The sequence below is a fragment of the Eriocheir sinensis genome, chromosome 10, assembly GCF_024679095.1.
Source record: "Eriocheir sinensis breed Jianghai 21 chromosome 10, ASM2467909v1, whole genome shotgun sequence".
In the NCBI taxonomy this organism is placed as follows: Eukaryota; Metazoa; Arthropoda; class Malacostraca; order Decapoda; family Varunidae; genus Eriocheir; species Eriocheir sinensis.
Genome location: NC_066518.1, coordinates 16673351 through 16700347, shown reverse-complemented (window position 1 = coordinate 16700347; position 26997 = coordinate 16673351). Strand labels below are relative to the sequence as shown.

Below are 26997 nucleotides of genomic sequence, written 5' to 3'. Positions count from 1 at the left end.
CACTGGTTTCTCTACATAACAAATAAATAAAACTGCGCACCGCCCATTCATACCAGTAGACGGCGGCACCGGCAGCCCTCCAGGTGTCCCTCCTCACCTGTTCGCCGCCCGTTTACCTGTGTGTTACCTGCCCGCGTCAAAGGTGGCCATCAATTTACCTGGACGGGCGGAGTACACACAAGGGGCGACGAGAGGAATACTGAGTGGTCCGGACGGGGCAGCGCGTGTTGTAAAGTAGCTTACTGTTCTCTTCGTGTGTGTGTGTGTGTGTGTGTGTGTGTGTGTGTGTGTGTGTGGTGTGTGTGTGTGTGTTGGGAGGGGGGAGAGAGTGTGTGTGTGGGGGGGGGGTTATGAATGTGTTGTGCGATACCAAAACAGAGCTTACAAAGGAACGAAAACAAGGAAAACTGGTGGGGAATAATAATGATATTTCGTGCAATGGGACACGACGGTGGGGGCGAGGAAACAAAGGACGGGCGGCAAAGGGATATGAAATCCCGAAACCCCGCGTGGACGTGGAGCAGCAGGAAGACGAAGGAGCCGCCACAGCAGCACGAAGGCGCAACACAGCAACTGTCACAGCGTCTGAGAGAGAGAGAGAGAGAGAGAGAGAGAGAGAGAGAGAGAGAGAGAGAGAGAGAGAGAGAGAGAGAGAGAATGATGACCAGTGAGCGACATTGTTATCCGTCACTTAGGTGAATGGGGCACGAAGAAAAGGTAACGTGTGTGTGTGTGTGTGTGTGTGTGTGTGTGTGTGTGTGTGTGTGTGTGTGTGTGAAAGTAACGTACGTGTGTGTGTGTGTGTGTGTGTGTGTGTGTGTGTGTGTGTGTGTGTGTGTGTGTGTGTGTGTGTGTGTGTGTGTGTGTGTGTGTGTGTGTGTGTGTGTGTTGTTTTTCTGGCTTCCTCATCTACTGTACTTTTAGTCTTTTGCTCCGGAATATCGCGCACTCAACACCGGTCCTTTCTCTACTCATACTCAAGATACAAGAAACAAACTATTCTTTACGTTACCTTGGACGATACTTGTTTTTCCTAGCATCATTATCTATTGTATTTTCTTTTCAATATATGGGGAACACGAGCAGCCTGACAAAAAGCACCTATACGCTCCTCTAATAGCCAAAGTATCCCTAAGTTTGTGCCATTATACCGGCAAATCCTCCTTCGTCCTTGGGGAGACCTGTTCAGCAATTTACGACCTTTCCCGAAGTATACCCACTACCACCACCACCACCACCAAGCACCTAGTATCCTCATCACGACTAGTCTCCACCACATAGATGTGTCTGTGTGTGTGTGTGTGTGTGTGTGTGTGTGTGTGTGTGTGTGTGTGTGTGTGCTTGGAGGCGCCCTGAGATGGTCGTTTTGCCACATAATCCCTATTCCCACTTGCACTGCGGTCTCCTTACTTTTCTTTGTTGCTGTGGTTCCCTTCTTCCTCTCTCTCTCTCTCTCTCTCTCTCTCTCTCTCTCTCTCTCTCTCTCTCTCTCTCTCTCTCTCTCTCTCTCTCTCTCTCTCTCTCTCTCTCTCTCTCTCTCTCGACAACTTAAATTTTCCTTTATTTTGTTTATTCTTATTAAACAACATGAAGAAGCGTGTTGCTGCAGCCCTGTCACCCGCCATCCAACGCGTGAACTGCACTACTTAGCCGACTAGGCAAGATTATAGCAGAAAGAATTTGCTGGAGGCCAGTCGGTCTTCATGGACATAGCACCTCCTTTTATTAACCTAACACCGATTTCCTCAATATTCGGATATTTTTTATATCACATCGAAACAACGATGAGACACTCTGCATCTCGACAGAAATTCAACCTGTGGGTAACGCTGGAGCGAGGCTCCTCCCTACCATGTGATGACTGGTCCATGGAGGCTTATGATCCATGGGCATCCGCCGAATCGGTGACCGCCATCACCGATGAAGCCCTCGAATTGATAACCAGTGATGACTGGTCTGGTGAGGCTGATGATCCATGGGAAGCCCTCGAATTGATAACCAGTGATGACTGGTCTGGTGAGGCTGATGATCCATGGAAAGCCGTCGAATTGATAACCAGTGGTGACTGGTCTGGTGAGGGTGATGATCCATGGGAAGCCGTCGAATTGATAACCAGTGGTGACTGGTCTGGTGAGGCTGATGATCAATGGGAAGCCCTCGAATTGATAACCAGTGGTGACTGATCTGGTGAGGCTGATGATCCATGGGAAGCCCTCGAAATGATAACCAGTGGTGACTGGTCTGATGAGGCTGATGATCCATGGGAAGCCCTCGAATTGATAACCAGTGATGACTGGTCTGGTGAGGCTGATGATCCATGGGAAGCCCTCGAAATGATAACCAGTGATGACTGGTCTGGTGAGGCTGATGATCCATGGGAAGCCCTCGAATTGATAACCAGTGATGACTGGTCTGATGAGGCTGATGATCCATGGGAAGCCGTCGAATTGATAACCAGTGATGACTGGTCTGATGAGGCTAATGATCCATGGGAAGCCGTCGAATTGATAACCAGTGATGACTGGTCTGGTGAGGCTGATGATCCATGGGAAGCCATCGAATTGATAACCAGTGATGACTGATCTGATGAGGCTGATGATCCATGGGAAGCCTTTTCCATGGCGACCCGTGATGACTGGTCCGTGAAGGCTGATGATCCATGCCCATCCGCCGCATTGGTGTCCGCCATCACCGATGAGGCTGATGATGCATGGGCAGCCTTCGAGATGATGACCAGTGATGGCTGGTCCGTAGAGACTGATGCCTTCCTGGACGTCACGGCCATCTGTGCTGTCGTTGTGTAAATTGTCTTGCTTCACTAAGCAGCCTGGTAACACACTCACCAGTGACCCCCGGCGCAGGCGCGAACCACATCGTGAGCCACACTCCCGGGGAGCGAGACACCCTTTAGTGACCGTCGCTCTTATTACACCTTCAGGGGAGGAGCTCCAGCTGTATTTCTTATCTTATCAATGAAAACCTTTACAATAAAACTATTTCCCTATTAATGAATTTACCTTACCTATTAATAATAGTGTGCCTGTCACAATGAAATTCACCACATGCACGACTGCCAAGCCTCTTCCATTCGTCTACCATTCTATTAGCAAACCAATTCCTGCCTGCATGTTTAACAAATCTATATTGATCTAACGACCCATGGCTAAGAGTGCATGCCCTTTAACGAGCAGACCCTCATCCAAGGCCGTCACCCACCTATAAACTTTAATGAAGTCTACTCGCATCGTCCGCCTTTCCAGAGAATGCGTATTTAGACGTTTAGGGCAACCCTTTTTACGGCACGCGTTCCTTTACTCACCAGTTACGGTCATATTGTACATTACACCTTTTTAAATACATTGGAATGCAGTACAAAAAAACTACTACTACTAATAATAATAATACTAATACTGCTGCTACTACCTTTATTTATTTATTTTTTACATCTTGGCCTATGGTGCCGGTAGGCTTTCTTTGGGGGCCTGGTGGTCGGGTCGAGCCCACCGTGGCGCAGGCAAGTGTTTATAGTGACGCCATCTATTCCTGGCTCATGCTGCCTCCCGAGCTCGTTCTTGGTTTCACTTTGACAGTTCCTCTAGACTCTTAGACCATAGCCACGGAAAAACTCAGCACAACGTCCATACGCCAAGTTCCAACTACGTGTTTCCAGACCTTATTCCTATGATATCAACTTTCCACGAACCACTTTACTAGAAGATGATCACCTCTAAAAATTATCCATATATCTCATATTTACTGTAATAATGATCCAACAATCTGATATCCACTGTTAGTAATAATATGACGCAAATGTGCAAAGCAAAAAAAGTAATTGGGTGTAAAGTACTATATGTGGAATTCCACAGCAGGAAAGTTTGTATGGAAACTCAGCTTTGTCATATCGAAGGTGTTAATGAGACTCGTAAAAGGATCTCAGCCTGTCAGATTACAGCTGCAGGCTGATGGAAGCTGGAATGGCTTTTCAAAGCCTGGTATCGATTCGTTGTATTTTGGGAGCCACCGTTCGTAATAGTTCTACAAAATCAGTGGTTGACCTTCCAAGAAAATTATTAATTAATTAAACCCTGCTCCATTAACTCTCGGCTCCGCCAAAAGTAAGTCATTCTGTAATGCTCAACTTTTTATAAACGACCGCACCCATACGCGTTTTCTTGTTTTCTTCTTGCTTTCCAGTGAGTGCAATAATAAGTGAAACACGGAGGCCATTGCAACAGTCTCCGCACACACCGACATCCTGAGAACAACCCTGAGGTGTGGACAGGTAACATTATTTCCCGAGGGTATTCAAATGTATGCCAGTGGTTTACCGAAACACTTGGGAGACGTCTGGGATTCATTGCTGTCATACAAAGATTCCTGGTGTGGACACATCTTAATTCACCACGGCCTGATCACGAATTGGACTCGCTTTCGCCAGCAGGTACCCTCCCGACAAGAGCAAGTGCTCATTTCGTCGATCTCTGGGTACTGCCAGGACCTCACACACCACACATCCCATCTCCCTTGCTCAATAGGGGACAGTAACCACTCCTAGTCAACCGAAAGAATCCGGCTTGAGCGGGGCTCGAACCGCCACCTGTTTGGCCGTTAAACCTCGCAGCGCAGGGCTCTACCGATTGACCCACTGGAGCCACCGGTGTGTGTGTGTGTGTGTGTGTGTGTGTGTGTGTGTGTGTGTGTTTCAGTTTTGGCGTCAATTACAAGGTATCGAAGGGAAGACAAGCAGTGAGAGTAACCACGACCCTGAAAATTTAGGATAACTGGCACCACTAATCCGAGGTTATTGTTGCTCTTGACAAGGATAATGATTTTAGCACCTGTAGTAATGGGTAGAGATGCGAATAGTAGCAAGGGAAATGGTAGTAGTAGTAGTAGTAGTAGTAGTAGTAGTAGTAGTATACTAGTAGCAGTTGTTGTCGTTGTTGTTGTTGTTGTTGTTGTTGTTGTTGTTGTTGTTGCTGTTGTTGTAGCTGTAGTAGTAGTAGTAGTAGTAGTAGTAGTAGTAGTAGTAGTAGTAGTAGTAGTAGTAGTAGTAGTCGTAGTAGAAGAAATGGTAGTAGTAGCAGTAGTAGTAGTCGTAGTAAAAAAAGAAATGGTAGTAGTAGAGGTAGTAGTAGTAGCAGTAGTAGTAGTAGTAGTAGTAGTAGAAGTGGTTATAATAGTATTATTATTAGTAGTAGTAGTAGTACATAAGAACATAAGAACGTAAAGGGGCTGCAAGAGACCGGTTGGCCTATACAAGGCAGCTCCTGTACACTCAACCCCACCTTACCTCACCATCCATGGCTTTATCTAACCTTTTCCTGAATGTATCTATGGTATTGGCACCCACAACATGGCCCCCAAGCCTGTTCCATTCGTCCACCACTCTATTGGTGAACCAATTCTTGCCTATGTCTTTGTTAAATCTGAATTTGTCTAACTCAAAACCATTGCTACGCGTCCTACCTGGCTCTTTTACTATTAAAATCTTATTGACAGCCCCTTTATTAAAGCCCTTCATCCATTTATAGACTTCGATCAAGTCTCCTCGCAACCTTCGTCTTTCTAGCGAGTGTAGATTTAACTGCTTCAGCATGTCTTCATAAGGCAAGTTTCTCACCTCCTGAATCCTCTTTGTCATCCTCCTCCGTACAGATTCTAACATCTTGATATCTATTCTATAGCAGGGGGACCAGAACTGAACTGCATAATCGAGATGAGGTCTAAATAGTGCTAAGTAAAGTTTGAGGATGACTTCAGCGCTCCTATTGCTTACGCTCCTTGAGATGAAACCAAGTACTCTGTTTGCCCGATTTTTAGCCTGAATGCATTGAGCCCTAGGACGGAGGTCAGCGCTCACTAGGACTCCTAAGTCTCTCTCACGCCCAGACCTACTTAGAGGAGTGCCATTTAAGGAGTAATTGTGTGAGGGGTTATTCCTACCTACACTCAGAATGCTACACTTCCCGACATTGAATTCCATCTGCCACTTCCCCGCCCAATCATATAGTCTGTCAAGCTCATCCTGGAGAACGGTAGCGTCCCTGTCTGATTGGATTACTCTACCGATCTTGGTATCATCTGCGAACTTGCTGACATCAATACTAATTCCTGTGTCCAAGTCATTGATGTAAATAATAAAAAGCAGAGGACCCAGCACCGACCCTTGTGGGACGCCACTCGTAACACTGCCCCATTCAGATTTTTTACCATTGATTTGCACTCTCTGCTTCCTACCACTAAGCCACGCCCTGATCCAGTTCAAAACTTTCCCATCTATGCCGTGAGCCTGTAATTTTAGTAATAGCCGGTGATGGGGAACTTTGTCGAACGCTTTACTGAAATCTATAGTCTATTCATTTGGGCAAGGCCACTCACGGTAGCTTAGTCCCAGCGACTCCACTTCCCCCTTCTGGCTGGGTAGCTCCGAGCTGGATGATGTAACCTCCATCATGTAAACTGTAATTTAATCACCTTGGGCAGTGTTTGAACAGAAATTGGCAGTTTGTTTTAGATATGCATTTTATATTGACTACTTAACATTTTATTATTACTACTTACCATTTTATGTTGACTACTTAACATGACTAGTAGGTTACATCATCCAGCTCGGAGCTACCCATCCAGAAGGGGGAGGTGGATTCACTGGGACTAAGCTACCGTGAGTGGCCTTGGCCAAATGAATAGACTATAGATACAATATGTTATAGTTTTCATCTCGGTCAACCACCTCGATTACTTTAGTGTAGAAGGACAACAGGTTAGTAAGGCAAGACCTACCCTATGTGACTTCATGCTGTGAATCATGAATTAAATAATGCTTTTCTAGATGGTCCCTAATGCTCCCGGCTATAATTGACTCCAATATCTTTCCTACAACTGATGTTAAGCTAGTTGGGCGATAATTTGAGGTGGCTGACTTGTCTCCCTTTTTGAAAATCGGCGTCACATTAGCTACTTTCCATTGATTGGGCACATACCCAGAATTTACCGACATCTTAAAGATATCGGTAAGAGGGCCACTAAGGACCTCCTTGCATTCTTACAGAACCCTTGGGAATACTTCGTCTGGGCCCGGCGATTTGTTTTTCTTCAACCTACCAGTCTCATCCTGGACTACTTACCTAGTGATGATCACATCCTTCAACTTGTCGTTCTCTTCGCCCTCATATACCTGAACTCTCTACGGAATGGTTGTTAGATTTTCCTGCGTGAAAACTGAGAGGAAATAGTCATTCATCATTTGACTCATATCTTCTCCATTCTCAACGAGCTCACCTGTGTTTGTTTTCAAGTGTCCAATTCTGTCCCTTGTTTTCGTTCTGTACAATTTGAAAAAGCCCTTGGGATCGCTCTTGGCCTCGTTGGCGACCCTAATCTCATAATTTCTTTATGCTAGGCGGGTGTTCTTCTTCACCGACCTGGTTAGCTCAACATACCTACCCCTGAGGTGGGTTTCTCCGTTCTTTATTTTCCTATAAATTCCTCTCTTCAAGCCTATCTCATGCTTGAGTCTGCGGGTCATCCATTTGGGGTCGTTATTTTCCTTCCTACGTGCTTGGTAAGGGATATGCTGTCTCTGACCCTCTGCAATTACTCTAACTAAATTATTGTAGGTCATTTCTACATGATTCCCTTGTCTTTCCGGTTCCAGGCCCGAGATCTGGCCCTCATCCAGCCCTAAGGCTCCCCCAATTTACCTCCTCAAGGTGTCTTCTAAGCCCCTCATAATCAGCGCTTCTAAAGTCAGGCACCAACACAGGGTTGAGTGCATGGGTCACCGCCCAGTCTAATTTAAACCTAATTTCCTTGTGATCACTGCCACCTAATTCTCCCCCAACATCCAGCTCGCTGATCATATTCTCGTTGTTAGTTAAGACCAAGTCTAGAGTGTTGTTACCCCTGGTGGGCTCAGTCACTGCCTGCTTGAGAAAATTATCATGTATTACTTTCAGAAAATCCTCAGATTCTAGATCACCCACCACGCCTTCCCAATCTATATTCCTATAGTAGTAGTAGTAGTAGTAGTAGTAAATGCTTTGAAGGTCGTTGTCCTCGTGGTAGCAATTAACCAAGAAGTGAATTTCGTCTCTGTGGAATTACCTCGTCGCGTAAATTATACGGTCGGTTTGCTGCGCCGAGATTAAGCGAAACGAGCGACGAGGAGGAGGAGGAGGATTCCGCTGCCATACAGGCGGCGGCGGCGGCGGGATTAGGCGAGAAGTTTGTGGCGGCTGTGGTGGTTTGGAGTTCATGTTGTGTTGCCTCGTACTACCTCTACTCGTTTGTTGCGTCATCACTTAGGCTTAGGCTCTGCCCTGTCTACATCATCTTCCAGTGGCCTCGGGACACTCGGGAGGGTGGGTGGGGGTTGTGAGAAGAAACAGAAGCCAACATGTCCCAGGAAAGTTCAGCGTGTCGTCGATTGAACATCAAGTCCCAGGTTGGATAAAGCCGTACAAATCCCAGGGCGGACTTCATCTCCCATCCTATAACTGGGTAAAGTTATACAGCCTATTGTAACACAGGGTGTACGTCGAGGGCCAAACATAACCAAAGATAATGCGGAGCTATGCTAGAGCTTGACATACACCAGGTACGACTCCAAGAGCCTAGCATACCTAGGGTGAACCTCTATAACCCAGTTTACCCCAGGGTGGACCTTTATATACCACTGTATCCCAGTGAGGGTGGACCTCAGGAACGCAGTTTAACCCAAAATGGTCCACTATAGCCCAGCGCATTCCACGCTGAAACTCCACAGCCCAGTTTTCCCTTTTTATTTTATTTTTTTAGCTCAGCTTACCCCTAGGTAAATATCTAAACCCCATTTTCTTCCCGGGTCAACCAAAGCCCCCCAGGGGTGGCGTCCAGACTCCTGTGTGTCCGGACTGGACGCTATTTTGGGAGGCGGTGGCCGAGTGGTCAGCGTGTGGGCGTGGTGAGCTCGTGGACCTAGGTTCGAGTCCAACCAAAGCACGCTGCTTTTTCAAACCATCGCCGAGTGGCGGAAGATTACACACATGCTGCCCAGATCTTCAATCAACCATAACTTCAGCGACATCGTTCAAGTGGAGCACCGGGGGGCAGCTTGGGCCAAGCAAAGCATCACATATCACGGCAGCCACTAGAAATATAATTCGCCTGCGCCGTCCAAGAGGACGCTCAAGAGAGCCTACCCGCACTACAGGCAGCACCCCCCCCAAAAAAAAAAAAAAAAGGCCTCCGGATTAACGTTGTGTACGGCCGGACGCCGCCACTTCAAGGCGAGGCGGGAGATTATCCTTGATATGCAAATTTCACAGTGCCGTTTATCATCTTAGTGGGCAAGCATCGGGTGCCCGTTTGCTGTGTGTGCGGCGGCTGTGTACATCCTGGACTGTACAGCAACTGATGTGTTCACTGGCTGACATTATACGAGTAAGCACTCGTATTCACGTTTTAACTGTGTGTACCACCAACCATTTTCTCGTCACCGTGTGCATAACTCGTCATTGCAGCAACTTATTTGTGCACCATTACACATGCATATCGAGGAAAGCCTCGCATTGTGTGCATGGAGTACCACGAAACAAGAGATCATATGCGCCAGTGGCCGTGAGCAGGGCGATGAACGAGGCGGCTAATATGTGTATTAAGCCGACAAGTATTACTCAGCCTGGTCCTGTAGAGGAGTCCATTCACAGGGCAATAAATGTTCCCTCCCCGCTAAGCTCTTACACAACGCGTAGGCCACGAGATCTTCTGTCCTTGAGGGCCTGGGCCCCTCGCTTCTTTAGAAAACTTACACCCTTCACTGACACCCAAATCCTTAAAAAAAAAAAAAAGTGTATATTGTGTGAATCTGTTTACACACCGAAGGCCTTTCAGGAGGGAAGGGAGCCTATCTTCTTAACATATTCTTATATTGGCTCCCGAAACTTTTAAAGAAAAAAAAATATAACAACTTTTCTTTGGAACTGTTTACATCCGCAAAGCCGTTCAGGAGCGAAAGTAAATTTCTTGCGTTCTTTATTGATCCGCCAGGTGCATCAGTGTGTGTCACAGAACCTATTGCAACGAACAGTGAAGGTGAAGGAGAGCCGCTGTAGCCATCTCAGGTGGGGAGCGCGAAGTAATCCCGGAGACTTTGCTTTGAACTTAGACTTTCAAATGAAAACGGAGATGGATATTAGAGGGACGAATTATGCAGCTAACGTCACGGCGCCCGCCCTGGCTTCAGGGGGTGCTCGGGGACTTCAATAAGAGCCAGGCGGCATAGGCAGGGTCTCCACAGGGCGAGTTTTTCCTCCCTTCGGCTTATTCCATCCCCCCCCCCCCCCGACGCTCTCTTCTCAGACCGACTCCTCCTCCCGAGTGTGTGTGTGTGTGTGTGTGTGTGTGTGTGTGTGTGTGTGTGTGTGTGTGTGTGTGTGTGTGTGTCTTCACCACATCACCTGTTCGGTTTCACCCCTGAACAAAGAAGAAGACGGAGATTGAGGAAAAAATGAGGGAGAGGTAGGAAGAAAAAAAGAGAGGAGGAGGAGGAGGAGGAAGACTTTTATTTTAGAGAGGAGGAGGAGGAGGAGGAGGAAAAATAAGAAGAAAAAGAAGAAGAAGAAAAAGAAGAAGAAAAGAGGAAGAAGAAAAAAGAAGAAAAAAGAAAAAGAGAAAAAGAAGAAGAAGAAGAAGAAGAAGAAGAAGGAAGAGGAATAGGAGGAGAAGAAGGAAAAAGGGTAAAATGAAGAAGAGGAGAAGAAAAAAAGTTAATACAATTATGAACAGAAAAGCGCGTAATGTTGCGGTTATTTCTTTTCCCCAGCTGACAGCCTCCGCGGTGAACACACGCCAACACAACCTTCCCTAATTGCCCTCACTAGCACGCCCCCTTGTCCGCACTAACCACCCGCCACACCTGCGCCGCGCCTAATCAGCCTTCTCCGTCCTCGCCTCACCTGCCCGCATATTCATCCCCAGCGGTCTGGCTGGGTGTTGTAGCGCCTGCCTGTCAGAGAACCGGCGATAACATGCGATGAATTGCCTCGTAAATTATCCGTTCGGAATGATTATCTGTTTCGTGCGTGGAACACTTTTTTGTTTGTGTGTCTGAAAGTTGAAATGTTAAAGGTAACAGTGATAATAATGACGATGGTCGTTGTTATTGATAGTAATGACAATAACAGCAATAAGAGTGACAATAGTCATGATGAATTATCAGTGTGTGTGTGAAACCTTTTTATTTTTATTTATTTATTCATTTATGTGTGTGTGTGTGTGTGTGTGTGTGTGTGTGTGCGCCAACACCAAACAGCACCAATAATACTAGCAATAATAACAGTAATAACAATAATAATAATATTTATGATAATAATAATAATAATAACAGTAATAATAATAATAATAATAATAATAATAATAATAATAATAATAATAATAATAATGATAATAACCATAATAATAGTAATAATAATACAGTAGTAGGGACGGGAGGCGGTGGCTGAGTGGTTAGCGTGCCGTTGTCGTCTTCCTGGCTTTCACCCTATTATTGGCTATCCTCCCGCGAACTGCGCTTGCTAAGAAGCGAATGTAAACAAACAAAGACTTGTTGATAAACAGAGCTGTTCTCACGTATCCCCCGATAGCATGGCTTTGCTTACTTCGCTTGCCCCCACCCCCCGCCACCTCATGAACTTATGATGCCCTCTACCCCCCAAATAAATTACTGGCCTGCATATGCACATCAAGATTTTTTTTTTTTTTGAATAGCAAGATGCTATTTCCCGAACATTTACTCATGAATCACTGCATGAAGGCTATTTATTGGCCCTTCACTCCACTTATTACAAAGCAGAGCGCAATACTGGATTCATGAATGGTTTTTGAGCCTATGAAAAAATAAAACAATATGCCCTCCCGTGCTGGAAAACATTGGGCGGACAGGCATGTACATGCGACCAGCTGCGTACATGAATCCGTGTACAGCGATCCGCCTTCAATTTGTAAACAAAAGGGGGACAGTCAGGAACAGACTGCAGCCAGGAACACGACACCGGCATCCAGGAGGACGCGGGTTCGCGTCCCGCCCGCCGAGAGGCCTAATCTACCCACATGCTGTCATGAAGAATATCTATCAACCCGGACTCTAGATTCTCTCCCTAAAAGAGAGAGTCAATGATGAGCTCCGGGGAACAGCATGAACTAAGCAAGATGGCGCCGCTATAAACACTTGCCTGCGCCAGTACGAGCTGGCGCCGACCATCAGGCCCCACCAAGAAAGCCTACCGGCGCCAAAGGCAGAAACGTAAAAAGAAAAAAAAAATGTAATAATGTTTCCTGACCTGGACCCACTCAGAGCCTGTTACTCTATCATCCTGCAGCAGCTGATCTGGATTTTAATGTTTCTAAAGGAATAAATTATGTAAACAAATACTAACACTACGGAGGATTTCGTGTCATGCGCCTCCAGTTGGAAAACACTCGTGTGCACAATTCCTGCCTTGAACCGAGTAGTGTTGCATTACTCATTAACACCTCAAAAATTCCTGCTTTTATTATATAAATACAAGTAAAGCAACATGAGAAGAGGCGAACCCTGAGCTCGCTGAAAGTTCGAATGGAATAGGGGAGAACGAGGAGAATGAGAGCAAAGAGGAGGAGGAGGAGGAGGAGGAGGAGAGTATGAGTAGGAGTAAGAGGAGAGGGAGGAGAAAGAAGAAATAAATAAGGACGAAATGAAAGACGAATTAAAGGAGAAGAGGAAAGCGGTATGAAGATTAGAAGGGTAGAGAGGAACGAGGGGAGGGGAGCAGACTATGTAAATGAACACTTAGCCGATGAATTGCGAAAATGTCCCTAAATGTGCACGAAAAAGGGTAACTGAGTGAGTGACGTCATCCTCGAGGGGAGGGGAGGACGAGGCTCACGTCATGACCTGCCTTGGCGGGGAGGGGACGGGTGAGGGGAGGAACAGGCTAATGGGATGACAAGGTAAATATGAGAGGGCGCCAGCGTGAAGGGAGAAAGGGTGAGGGTAAGGGATGGCATGGTGAAGATAACAGAGTGATAGTGGGTGAAGGGGACTAGGGGGGTGGGGGGGGAGGAGGAAACTGAAGGGGTGGAAAGGAAAAAATAAAAAAAGGAAAAGGATGAGGTTTGGCATAATTAAGGAGAAAGGACAAAAGTGTGAAATGGGTCGACAAGCGCAGGGGTGAGGGGACGGCATGCAGGGTGAAGGGATGGAGGGAAAGCTTTGGGTGGAAGAATGAAATTGTCAACTGAGGGCAACGGAATAGGGTAAGGAGAGGAAATGGAGTGAAAGAAAGGTGAGGTGAGAGGAAAGGACAGAACAAAGTGAGAGCGAGTAGTAGTAGTAGTAGTAATAGCAATAGTAATAGTAGTAGTAGTAGTAGCAGTAGTGGTAGTAGTAGTAATAGTAGGTAATGGTGGTGGTGGTAGTACTTCTTTGGGTCCGTTTCGTTTCTCTTTATTCATCTCTACAGTTTTTTTTATTATAATGTAAGCTTTTCTTCTGTTGCCCTTCTCCCCCTCACCACCTCCATGCAATATTTCACCTTTCCTCCTCTTCCTTCTCTCTCTCTCTCTCTCTCTCTCTCTCTCTCTCTCTCTCTCTCTCTCTCTCTCTCTCTCCCCCCCCCCCCAGGCCCGTAATTTAGGCAGTTATGGGGATGGGGATTTTTTTTTAAAATAAGCACTTTTAGGGTCATTTTAAGGCCAATATAGAAAACACTGGGGAGACTATAACCCCCCCTAGTCCCCCAAGAAATTAAGACGCTGCACTGTGTGTGTGTGTGTGTGTCTTGTCTTTAAGTTTTACCCCTTTAATAAGAGGACAGGGCCTTTGCACAAAGGCGGCCCTGTAAGGGGGGGCGAGCAATTCAAAACTCGGGGCGGCTGTAGGGACGCCTCCGCCGCCGCCACAGCCACGGGTATCAGCCGGCGAGCAGCGACGGAGACACGGGACCCCCGGGCAGGCGCCCAGTAGCAGCCCGTAGCAGGACCCGGGTGAGCAGCCAGCCAGTCAACCGGCGGACCGGAAGGACGGACCGGGCTGCTCACCCGAGGAGGACTGGCGTGTCTCTGTGTGTGTGTGTGTGTGTGTGTGTGTGTGTGTGAGGAAGGTAAATCGTGGTAACCCGAATGGCACACTGGCGTTGTGTCTCTGGGTAGTGGGTAAGAGGCCACAGTCTTGGAGGCCGAGGTGGTCGGCGGCAGTACCTTCATGCAGATGCCACACACAGAGAGGAGCCCCCAACTTAACCTTGTCTGAGAAGATGCATTTTACCCTATTTTCTTTGATAAATCAAATTACACAAATGAATCTTCTCAAGCTGACCTCAATGTGTGTAGCTAAACTTTTTAATGAGTGTGCAAATCTGTATTTTAGACAAGCTATTTCTTCAAAATAACTGACGTATCTGAAGAAATCAGTGCATAGTCATTTTATATATAAAAAAAAACTACCATCAGCTACACTTTTTTATTTACTATATTTTTGTTGTTGATGGCTATACTGATACATCTGTTACTCGTGCAGTGCCTCGTTTTCTGCAAAAAAAAAAAAAAAGGGCTAGGAGACCTAGCAACCTTCCTATAAGCTGTCTGAATTATAGCGTATACCACCGTTGCTAATATTGCTAAAAAAAATAGTACTACTATTAACAATAATATTGATCATTTAAGATGCATAGTAGTGGCGCCACCTTCGGAACTGTAAGCCTGTGAGTTGACCCCATCAGGTCGTGACGTCATCACATGAAGCACAAGGCAGTAGTTGACAACTTGACAACCGTCAGTGCCCAGTGCAGGTGTGCGTCCATTTGTTCTGACGTGTCGGGTGGTTTGTATCAAAGCCCTCGTCAGTTTCACAGTTTGTACGGTTTGTTCTAGCGTTGATTGTGCCGGAGAACTCGTATTTAGCCTGGGTGATGTTTGCTATGGTGCTGAAGGATATAACAACATTCATCGTAGCTTGAGTGATTCGAAACTGTGAGCACCCTTCTGTCTCTGCATCACCTACTTAGTAGCTCAGTCCTCTACTCCCAAGAAAGAATCTGCGCATTTTGTTTTATATTTACGCACTTCAGGAAGGAACAGTGATTCAAGTTACAGTTAATGTGTTCATTGTGTGCAGAACGGTTTGGGACGATTCGGACCGGGCTGCTTCATCTCAACGAGCCACGGTGAGTGTGTTTCACGCTCATTTGATCATTTGTAACCATTTTCATTAAACAGATCTGGGTCTAATGGAAGAACTCTATTTACGTATGCTTTAAACTATTACCACGAAAATATCTGTGACTATTAATATATCGATGGGATTAGCTCCAGTGACAAAGAAGCCAAGCAAATCCTGCAAGGTAAGATCAGCCCTCCAGTAGCCTCTAAAGCCTGATATAGAGAGCATAAAAATAAGAACGACCGTCCTCTGTCTCACTTTACTCCGTGAACCTCTCGCCACGCCAGGGAGGCAAACGAGGAAGTCAATACACCGGGGACGAATGGCAGGCTCTACGGATGCGGGTGAATTGGGGAAGCCTGCCGCGCGGTCGGGCTTCCCAAGACTCCGACCTCTACGTTTTACTTTGTTTTTGCCCTTGGTAAATGTTTTTATAGGGGGAGGGGGTACAACCCCCCCACCCAACCACCCCAGATCAGGGATTGGACTGACTGTTCACCACAGGGCAGGGACGCAGCACCCCTGGAAGGATTAATCTCCGTTTTTTTTTTTAAACAAAAGAGCCGGCTCCTCTCTCTCTCTCTCTCTCTCTCTCTCTCTCTCTCTCTCTCTCTCTCTCTCTCTCTCTCTCTCTCTCTCTCTCCCTCTCTCTCTCTCTCACTCTCTCTCTCTCTCTCTCTCTCTCTCTCTCTCTCTCTCAAAGAAAGAAGCATAAACAGAAGAGAGAGAGAGAGAGAGAGAGAGAGAGAGAGAGAGAGAGAGAGAGAGAGAGAGAGAGAGAGAGAGAGAGAGAGAGAGAGAGAGAGAGAGAGAGAGAGAGAGAGAGAGAGAGAGAGGTTTAGGACGCTGCATTCCTCATCCAGATCACCCTACCCAAGAGAGAGAAAGAACATTAGTATATTTATAACTGAAGTAAGAACACACAGTAGTGGGTATAAGTTAGATATATTCAGGTTCAGGAAGGGATTGGCACGAATCGGTTAACGAACGGTGGCTGACGAGCGGAACAAACTGAGCAGGTGTGTAGTTGAGACGAGCACAGTGGAAGGCTTTAAAATTTATAAGTATTTAAGGATTGGAAGGGATTTTGTGAATAAACCACTCTCGGGAACTATCATGTGTAGGCTGTCTGGTCTGTATTTTCCTTGTATCCGTGAGTGCTCTTGTGTATAAGGTGTTAACGAAACTGTCAAGAGAAGGAGGTGGGCTAATGAAACGATCTAAAGCTATATATTTCAGAAATAGAGGAAAAAGTGGGTCAGCCAGCTCCGTCTATCTTGTCTTTTGTTTTCTAGGGAGGATTTTCATTAAACGTTTTCCTTAGAACTTTTAAAATTAGGTTACAAGTACAGGTGTTCAGTTTTCCGGACCAACTAAGTTCTGATATTAACTGTGAAAGTTGACTCGTTTTCTGTGACGCTGTGACTGCATCCAATCATCGTCTCTCCCTCTCACGTATGCTGGAAACGTTTTAAGTACTAATTTATCAGTAATGGCTTCGAGGATTACATTCTTCAGGAAGACTTTCGTGATAACCTCCTTCATAAAACTTCACCCATTACTGCGTTTAAATTATGGTTTGGCACATTGGATTTCCTCTATGGTCGAGTACCTATTTGTGTTTTCTTTAGATTTGGAAGAAAGGTGAATCAATTGTATTCGCTCTAATTCCAATCAGCTCAATACTGAATTGCAGTAGTAGTAGTAGTAGTAGTAGTAGTAGTAGTAGTAGTAGTAGTAGTAGTAGTAGTAGTAGTAATAGTAGTAGTAGAAGTAGTAGTAGTAGTAGTAGAAGTGGTAGTAGTAACAGCAGTTTTAATAGTAGTAGAAGCAGTAGTAATAGTTGTAGTATAGTCTGTAATGATGTAGGTTGTGAGTAAAGTTAAATGTTTTAGATTACTTTTTTTCATAGTCTCTAAATAGAATCCATATGATATCTTTTAGAGGGGAAGGAGAATTTTCCAACCCCTCGTTAAAGGTCGCTATGGGCATACCCGGAAGAAGAAGGAAGGATGCACAGTATATTTGTGTACTGATGCTGCGAGTCTGGCATCATTTACATTTTTTGCAGATTTAAGGCCCCTATGCAAAGTGACCTGTTTGTCTTACCTCTCCCTTACGAATCGCTGTCGCTTCAAGACTCGCTGTTGACATAGAATCCGACCCCGACAGATCTTCGCGCGTTTTGCAGACAGAGCAAACCCACGTAGATGTGGCCTGAACAGAGATATGGAGGATCTCAAGCCACGCCATGTGTCAAGGAATTACCGTATTTATATTAAGGTTAGGTTAGGAGTAAACTAGTTCTGAGTAGCAGATATAAGGGTATGAAGCCACGTCATATATCAGTTAGCATAGATATATCGTGGTTAGTATAGAAATTTCGAGTTTAACATGAACAAGAGTTAACCTACTCACATTATACCCACGCGGAGGTAGGAGAAAGGAAAGGCTAGCAAAGCGCTGCCAAGGATAAAGAAAAGCTTTACCGATCAATGAGTTAGAATAGAGATATTGGAGTTAGGTTGGCATAGAGGTACGGGGGGGACTATTCACCCACCACCAAGGCGGAGGTCAGGAAAAGACGGTACTCATCAGCATAAAGATATGGAGGGTCTACAAGTTTCTTCATCTATGAGTTAAGTTAGATATATCGAGGTTGGCGTAGAGGCGGGACTCGTCACAAAGCACCTTGGAGAGGGCAAGAAAAAGTCGGTATTCGTTAGCATAATGATACCGAGGGTCTAAAAGGCACGCCATCATCCCTCGGCGGGTACGAGTGTCGATGGCGCCGAACTTAAGGGGAATATGAGCGGCCAAATGCAAATGTGTGTGCGGCTCGTGTTGCATGTAGGTGAGAGGCGATGCATTCCTCCTCCTCCTCTTCATCTTAATCTTCTCCTTCTCACTCTCGTCTTCCTTATCCCTCGTCCTTATCCGCGTCCTCTTCCCCCCTCTCATCTTTCGCATCATCCCTTCTCTTTTTCCTTGTCCTCTTTATCCTCATTATCTCCCCTCCTCTATCATTCTTCCTCATTTTCCTTTTCTTCATTATTCCTTCTCCCCTTGTTCCCTCTCCTCCTCTTCCTCTCCATCTTAATCTTCTCCTCCTCCCTTTCATCTTCCTTATCCCTCGTTTTTATCCGCGTCCTCTTCCCCCTCTCATCTTTCACATCATCCCTTCTCTTTTTCCTCGTCCTCTTTATCCTCATAATCTCCCCTCCTCTATTATTCCTCATCATCTTCCTTTTCTTCATTATCCCTCCTCTTCTTCTTCCACCCCTTGCTTCTCCACCATACCAAGCCTCGCCATATAAAGATATGTCCCTAATCATCCAGCTTTACTTTTTTTTACCCGCCGCACACTCGCACAAACCTTCCACTGCCACCCGCTTATTCACTGTGATGTTTTTTTTTCCCCCTTCTTCTGTTACCGCTAGGTACGCTTTTTTCCGGTCCTTGTTTGATGTCTGGTCACGTTCATGTTTTGGGTATCCTTTTTTGTGTGTGGCCTTTCCTCGCCCTCTTCCTCTTTCTATTCATCCTTTACATTGCGCACTTCGCCTAATCCATGTTGTGTTTGTGGTGTCTTTTATTTGTATTCCCCTTCATCGCCCTCCTCGCACACCCGTTTCTTATTCTTTGTTCCCTTTACCGCGCTCTGCCTCATTTGTATTCTTGCTATACCTCTCCTTTCACTTAATCCCCATCCTTCTGTTATTCCCGTCTCCTCCTACCATGCCATAATCCACATCCTTATTAAGAATAAAAATAAAAAAAAAACAGAAGTATCATACTCACCATCCCCTTTGATTGAAACAAAAAACAAAAAAAACAAAAATCCCTGAAGAGCTCCTCCTTTTTAGTCTAAAATCAGCAATCCAAGAAGAGAAGGGAGAATCTAAAACCTACATAAGGAGGCGCCTCAGGGGCTCTTAACACTACCCGTAGGAGGATCTGATTTCACATGTCCATGAGCACTGCTGCAAAAAGGCGAAATTGTGAATCTGCCAAAAAAAACGAGGAGATAGAATAATCCATATAGGGAACGGGGACGCCGAAGAAGGATCTGAAGAGGTGTTAAAGGAGATGGGCGGGAGAGGGAAGTGTATATAAAGAGGAAGGAGGGGAGAAGCGGAGGGCGGCGGGGAGAGGGAAGGTGCACATAATGAGGAAGGGGAGGAAAAGAGGAGGGCGGCGGGGAGAGGGAAGGTGCACATAATGAGGAAGGGGAGGAGAAGAGGAGGGCGGCGGGGAGAGGGAAGGTGCACATAATGAGGAAGGGGAGGAAAAGAGGAGGGCGGCGGGGAGAGGGATGTTGTGTATAAAGAGGAAACGGGGGAGAAGATTTATATGAAGAGGAAGGAGGGAAGGGACGGGGAGAGGGAAGCCGTAACGTTAGAAGACGAGGATTTGGTGGGAGGGTCAACAGCAGCATCTCGTGACCCCAGAGTTGTAAGAAGAGATTTGTAAATGATCTAATGAGTGAAGTCGATGCCGCGGAAACAACACCGTAAGGAGTAAAAAATAGACAGAAATAAGAAAGCTAGGAATATCATTAAAACAAAACGTTATATGGGATGCGAGGAAGGAGAAGTAGTAACCTAATGAAGGCGATGAAAAAAATGAGAGAGATAAGGATGGGGGAGTGAAGGTTAAGTGATGGTGCCAAGATAGTGGTAGTCGCTGAGTGGAGGACGGACCATGGGAGGGGGCGCTGAGTGGAGGGGACGGGCCATGGGAGGAGGCGCTGAGTGGAGGGGACGGGCCATGGGAAGAATCGCTGAGTGGAGGGTACGGGCCATGGGAAGGATCGCTGAGTGGAGGGGACGGGCCATGGGAGGGGTCGCTGAGTGGAGGGGACGGGCCATGGAAAGGATCGCTGAGTGGAGAGGACGGGCCATGGGGGAGGTCTCTGAGTGGAGGGGACGGACCATGGGAGGGGGCGCTGAGTGGAGGGTACAGGCCATGGGAGGGGGCGCTGAGTGGAGGGTACAGGCCATGGGAAGAATCGCTTAGTGGAGGGGACAGGCCATGGGAAGGATCGTTGAGTGGAGGGTACGGGCCATGGGAGGGGGCGCTGAGTGGAGGGGACGGGCCATGGGAGGGGTCGCTGAGTGGAGGGTACGGGCCATGGGAGGGGGCGCTGAGTGGAGAGGACGGGCCATGGGAAGGATCGCTGAGTAGAGGGTACGGGCCCTGGGGAGGATCGCTGAGTGGAGGGTACGGGCCATGGGAAGGATCGCTGAGTGGAGGGGACGGGCCCTGGGAAGGATCGCTGAGTGGAGGGTACGGGCCATGGGAAGGATCGCTGAGTGGAGGGTACGGGCCCTGGGAAGGATCGCTGAGTGGAGGGTACGGGCCATGGGAGGGGTCGCTGAGTGGAGGGGACGGGCCATGGGAGGGGTCGCTGAGTGGAGGGGACGGGCCATGGGAAGGATCGCTGAGTGGAGGGTACGGGCCCTGGGAAGGATCGCTGAGTGGAGGGTACGGGCCATGGGAGGGGTCGCTGAGTGGAGGGGACGGGCCCTGGGAAGGATCGCTGAGTGGAGGGGACGGGCCATGGGAAGGATCGCTGAGTGGAGGGGACGGGCCATGGGAAGGATCGCTGAGTGGAGGGGACGGGCCATGGGAAGGATTGCAGAGTGGAGGGGCCGGGCCATGGGAAGGATCGCTGAGTGGAGGGGACGGGCCATGGGAAGGATCGCTGAGTGGAGGGGACGGGCCATGGGAAGGATCGCTGAGTGGAGGGGACGGGCCATGGGAAGGATCGCTGAGTGGAGGGGACGGGCCATGGGAAGGATCGCTGAGTGGAGGGGACGGGCCATGGGAAGGATCGCTGAGTGGAGGGGACGGGCCATGGGAAGGATCACTGAGTGGAGGGGACGGGCCATGGGAAGGGTCGCTGAGTGGAGGGGACGGGCCATGGGAGGGGTCGCTGAGTGGAGGGGACGGGCCATGGGAGGGGTCGCTGAGTGTAGGGGACGGGCCATGGGAGGGGTCCCTGAGTGGAAGGTACGGGCCATGGGAAGGATCGCTGAGTGGAGGGACGGTTCATGGGGGGTGTCGCTGAGTGGAGGGTACGGGCCCGGGGACGGGTCGCGGAGTTTAGTGTAGGGGACGGGCCATGGGAGGGGTCCCTGAGTGGAAGGTACGGGCCATGGGAAGGATCGCTGAGTGGAGGGACGGTTCATGGGGGGTGTCGCTGAGTGGAGGGTACGGGCCATGGGAAGGGTCGCTGAGTGGAGGGGACGGGCCATGGGAGGGGTCGCTGAGTGGAGGGGACGGGCCATGGGAAGGGTCGCTGAGTGGAGGGGACGGGCCATGGGAGGGGTCGCTGAGTGGAGGGGACGGGCCATGGGAAGGATCGCTGAGTGGAGGGGACGGGCCATGGGAGGGGTCGCTGAGTGGAGGGGACGGGCCATGGGAGGGGTCGCTGAGTGGAGGGGACGGGCCATGGGGGAGGTCGCTGAGTGGAGGGGACGGGCCATGGGAGGGGTCGCTGAGTGGAGGGTACGGGCCATGGGAAGGATCGCTGAGTGGAGGCGACGGGCCATGGGAGGGGGCGCTGAGTGAAGGGCCATGGGCGGGGTCCATGAGTGGAAGGTACGGGCCATGGGAGGAACATCAGCGGCCGTCAGGGGGCAGCGTAAAGATTCAGGAGCGACCGTAATGATCCAAGGCGGATCGATCGCGGCCGCGGAAGGCGGTGTGGCTGACTGGCTGACTGGTGATGAAACAAGTTGGCGGGCTGGCTGGCTGGCAGGTATTTGTGCAGGTTTTTGGGCTGGCTGATTGACTGGTTACTTTGCTGGCTGGCCGGTTGAAATCTGTAACTTTGCTGGTTGACTGGAAAACTTAAACTAGCATGACTCCTAGGATAATGTTATTGATCAGTTAACTGAAAGCAGTTTTGCGTGAGTCAAGCTTCCGTTGAGTTGGTGGTAACGACTTAGTAATTAAGGATAGTCCTCGAAGGAGTGACGCAAAGCCTATGTCTATTTTATTATTGGTCTCGATCCCAAGTCTTGTTAGTGTGTCGGCAGTGTTAACGCGGCCCGCGGGGTGGGGTAGGGAGACGGGAGGGAAAGGGAAGGGAATTTATGATTAAGGTATTCATTGAAATTTATTGGTTATTGTACAAACTGCTGCCTTGAATCCCCTTATATTCACCTCCGTTTGGCATTAAGGAGACGATATATTTTGATCGAAACAGCGAACCGTCTTTAGTTCCTCCTTCTCCCCCTCCCAGTTCCTATCCGTTGGACACGCAAAACGTTTGTCGGAAGGAAAAAGAAATTTTAAACCATAAGGTATACAGTTAATAAATCTCATCCGACCCGAGGAAGTTTAATGTTGAAATAATTAAATCAAGAGGAGACAGGAGAAATGAAAAAGCTAGGAGAGGAGAAAGAAAGAAAAAGTGTGAAAAAGAGAGAAGAGGAATAAAGGGGAAAGGGGAAATGTAAGAGTCAAAGGAAAAGGGAATAGAAGAGATGGGAAAAAGAGCAGTCAAGGAGAGGGGAGGGAGGAAAGCATGAAGGAGGAGGAGGGTGGAGGAAAGAAACGGTGTGAGAAGAGGAGTGGAGAGAAAGAAAAGAAAAATGAAAGTGAGTAAAAGAAACGAAACTTCGGGAGATGAGGAGAGAGAAGGAAGGAAGGCGTGAATGAAGAGAAGAGGGAATGAATGAAAGAGTATATAGAGAGGAAAAGAATGGAAGGAATGAAGAAAGAAAGATAAAAGTGGAGAAAGGAAAGGGAGACGGAAGAGTAGAGGGGAGAAAGGAAAGGATGCAAGAAGAGGAGAGGGGAGGATGGGAAGATTAAAGAGAAAGGAAAAGGGGAGACGAAAAGAGAATAACTGGGAAGGAGCAGAGGAGGGAAGAGCACACTTTAAGGTAACCATCAATACTCACTCCTGCCTCCACATTACCATCACTATCTCCACACTTTTATTTTCTCTATTCCATTCACCACATCACTACCATCGTCACCACAACCATCACCACAAACACCACCGACAGAAATTAAAGCCAACACCCCAAAAATTCACCACCACTACCAGCAGCAAAAATTCACACACACACACACACACACACACACACACACACACACACACACACACACACACACACACACAGCCTTAACACCATTACGAGCACGTTTGTATTAACTTTCACGACCTCCACACAACATTTCAAACAAAACACACGGAAACTCTTCGAAGTGTAAGAAAAAACACGTGCGTCCTTGCGTGTGTGTGTGTGTGTGTGTGTGTGTGTGTGAGAGAGAGAGAGAGAGAGAGAGAGAGAGAGAGAGAGAGAGAGAGAGAGAGAGAGAGAGAGAGAGAGAGAGAGAGAGAGAGAGAGAGATTGCTTTTAACCCATCGCAGGAACTTTAATTCGTGTTGCCATATAATTATTCTGTCAGGAGGTATAATTATTTCTTTCTCTCTTTTTGCACATCCACATTACCGTCAGTCAGTCTGCATGTCCGCCCATCCCCTCCTCTCCCATCCCATCCCCGCTCTCCGCCTGCAACAGTTCACTAAGGGAGCGCATAAACTTTTCCCACAATATACAATCTCCAGACCTCCCCTTTTTCTCATCAATCTTAACAGTCAGAGGAACAGATTTGTCGCTCCCTCTTAGTCACGGCCTGCCAGCAATAGAGTAGCTAAGGTGGTAGGCAGAGGGAGAAGTCACTGTAAAGCCCAGCATAGCGTTGCGTACCCGTCTTACCTCCAGCCTGTCTCATCGTATATATAGAAACTTGCGTAACCTAGCTTCGCTGTTGCACTTTTTAGTTAAGTTTGCGTCCTTGAGGAAACCTACTTCTCGGGGTCTTTGACACACACACACGCACATACACACACATTCTCTCTCTCTCTCTCTCTCTCTCTCTCTCTCTCTCTCTCTAAGCGGCCTCAGGTGACAGGTAATTAGTGTAATGGACTTCAGTCACAAAGATACGACACCTTTTGCCATAAAGAATATAAATAAATAAATAAATAAATAATATATATATATATATATATATATATATATATATATATATATATATATATATATATATATATATATATATACAATAAAAAAAAAATCAACTGAAACCCAATATACTATATTAATTGTCGTATGTAACACTTCTGTCAGTTAATTTATAGAGATATAACGCAGTGTTGTTATCAGAGAAATTCGAGCAAAACTTTATGTATGTACAGACGCGTGCCTGACCGAGTAACGCACGTAACACATCATTGCTGTGTTTCGACCCGCTTCTCAAGGTCATCCATACAGCGAGCAAAAGTGACGGAATGGGGGTGGCAAGGGAACAGTGACGTGTGGTGCATAAAGTGCAGCCAGACATAACGGATTGTATTCGTAACAGTACCTGGTTCTTGAAATAACTAGTTCACCATTAACGGAGTGATCACCACAACACAATGACAACAATGGGTGACAAGATGTTTGGAATGTATTACGTATACATTAATGCCACGAAATGTCACATGCACACGCTATACACATACTTTTCTCTTCATTCCCTTATCTCTCTCTTCCTATATCTATCTTTCGTATTCTCTGGTGTTTCATATTCTCATTGCATCTGCTAAACTGAACTTACATTCCTTTTATTTTGGGGTGCTTTATCTCTCAGAGCAGCCGGTGCCATGATGTTGAAGTCGACGCTTTGACAGTTAATGCATAAATGCTTAAGAATGTAATGCCGACCCGTTTCCACTTACACAGATAATTGAATCACGAAGTTATTTAGAGGAAAATGTTGCCAAAATGTTTTGTGATGTTTTCTTTTCAATCGTGTGACCTTTCCCAGCCGCTCCCTTCACACCTGGATCTTTTTTCCCTCGCACGCACCGCACGCCTTCGATCTTCCTTTCCTCCAGCCCGTGTCGCCTTTTGCCTCTTTAGTCCAGCTTGAACACGACACCCTTGAGGCAGAAGTATGTGTGTGTGTGTGTGTGTGTGTGTGTGTGTGTGTGTGTGTGTGTGTGTGTGTGTGTGTGTGTGTGTGTGTGTGTGTACTCGCTTTTCCTGCTGAGACATCCATTTTCTCCAATCACCCCCACCACCTCAATCACCACAGCCATCAGAGCTCCTACCACCTCAACCACTGTTACTGGTCACAAGGTACTTACTGCCCCTCACGAAGCTCACAGAAGACGCCGTTCACCACCATCCACGTCACCAGCAGGAGCAGCACCTTCATTCCTCCCGCCATCCTACTACTGTCGTCGCTTCTCTCCTCTTGGGCTCTTCACCGTTTCTCTTTCATTTCTGTTGATGCTGCACTCGCTTTCCCACTTTCCCTCTCCTTCTTTTTTCTCTTTTCTGCCCCTCCTTGATGTCTCCAAGTGTGTTCCTTTTAGTTCACTTCTGTTAGTTGCCGGTACAGAGGGAACGTTACATTTTTTTCCCTCCCACTGGTGTTTAAATTACTTTCCCATCTGTTGTGACTCAGATGGTCGTAGATGAATTAGTTTCCTTTAAAGTCAGTTTCCTCTAATTAAATTACACAGCGCTTTAATAGAGTATTTCCTCTCCCTTACACTTGAAAGTCCTGTCGTTCTGCACTATCTTCAGTCACGGTATTCATTTATTAAAGTTATCACAATAGTTTATCTATTATGTTTATCACAGTAGCTTCCCGGCCTTTTCCTCTGGCTGACGTTCCACGACAGAAGTGAAGTCAAAGTTGGCAGGGAATACCGAGTAAAGTGAGTTAAGCTTTGAAAATTAACCTGTTTAGCTTCACAGGCAGAAGAAAGTGATGGTCAGCGTGTCACTATGCACTCTGAGTCTGATAAAAGGGTGCAAAGAGAAGCAAGAGGCACACTAACATCTGCCAGACACCAGCAGAGGCGTGTTGGTGTGGAGGACACGAACCACGTGGCGGGAGTGACGGAGGCCAAAGCGATACACCCTTACTATACGACGCTCAGAGTCTGACTGAAGGCCAAGCTCGCCGCGACGCCGGCTCGCTGGGCTTGGTCGGTTCCGCTGGTGCTGCGAGTTCGAGACCTCCGTTGTTGCGTTACTGCCACCTGCCAGCCTTATACCTCCAGTATCTCTCTCTCTCTCTCTCTCTCTCTCTCTCTCTCTCTCTCTCTCTCTCTCAAACACTAACACTATAACACACATGCAGTGTCCTCTTCTTATTACTTTGGGAAATGTAGTGTGGATGATACAGAAGAGAAACTCCTGCAAATAATGAGATTGAAAATATGAACGAGAAGATAAAATATTTGTTAATGTCAATAAGGATTGAGGGAGAGGAGGAGGAGGAGGAGGAAGAGGAGATGAGGGAGATGGGAGGTGTCACTTACCAGTATCAGCCCCAGAATTAATACCGAAATCACCCACGCCAGCCCTGGTGGTGGCGGCGAGCCACACATCACCTTTGGGCTCACCTGCCCCAAGGACGTCGCCGCCGTGTCGCCGCTACACCCGCCGCCGCCACTTGGGAGGCAGAGGCGACTTTGTTTTTATCTATGGAGGTAACCAGACACCCTCTCCCTCGCCACAACTGGGAAAGCTTTCGTATCGTCTTCTAACAGTTCAATCGGCTTACTTGTTCTCGGCCTCGTAATCAGTTCCATAGAGTGAGCCAACCCAAGGCGATACCCAACAGTGCATGGGCGACGAATGGCCCTCTGATGAAAGCACGGCACGTCCCGGCGAGGCCGACTCGGGGCGTTGTGTGGCGGCGCTGCATCAAAGGTGCTCTGCTGGCGCGGCGGCGGGCCCCTGAGGAAACGGCGAGGGGCGAGAGACTAAAGGCAGGGTTAAGGCCTGTAG

At 47.5% G+C, this 26997-nt stretch overlaps 1 protein-coding gene across 1 annotated transcript in view; it reads right to left on the bottom strand.

Moving 5' to 3' along the window:
• The window catches only part of LOC126996651 (multiple epidermal growth factor-like domains protein 6), a gene marked incomplete at its 3' end in the record, with an annotated part of 167059 nt that extends 140846 nt beyond the window's left edge, over nt 1–26213 (bottom strand). The window contains 1 exon segment of the mRNA XM_050857334.1: nt 25338–26213. Coding sequence (XP_050713291.1) covers nt 25338–25420 — 83 coding nt within the window.
• Between the last annotated feature and the right edge of the window lie 784 nt (nt 26214–26997).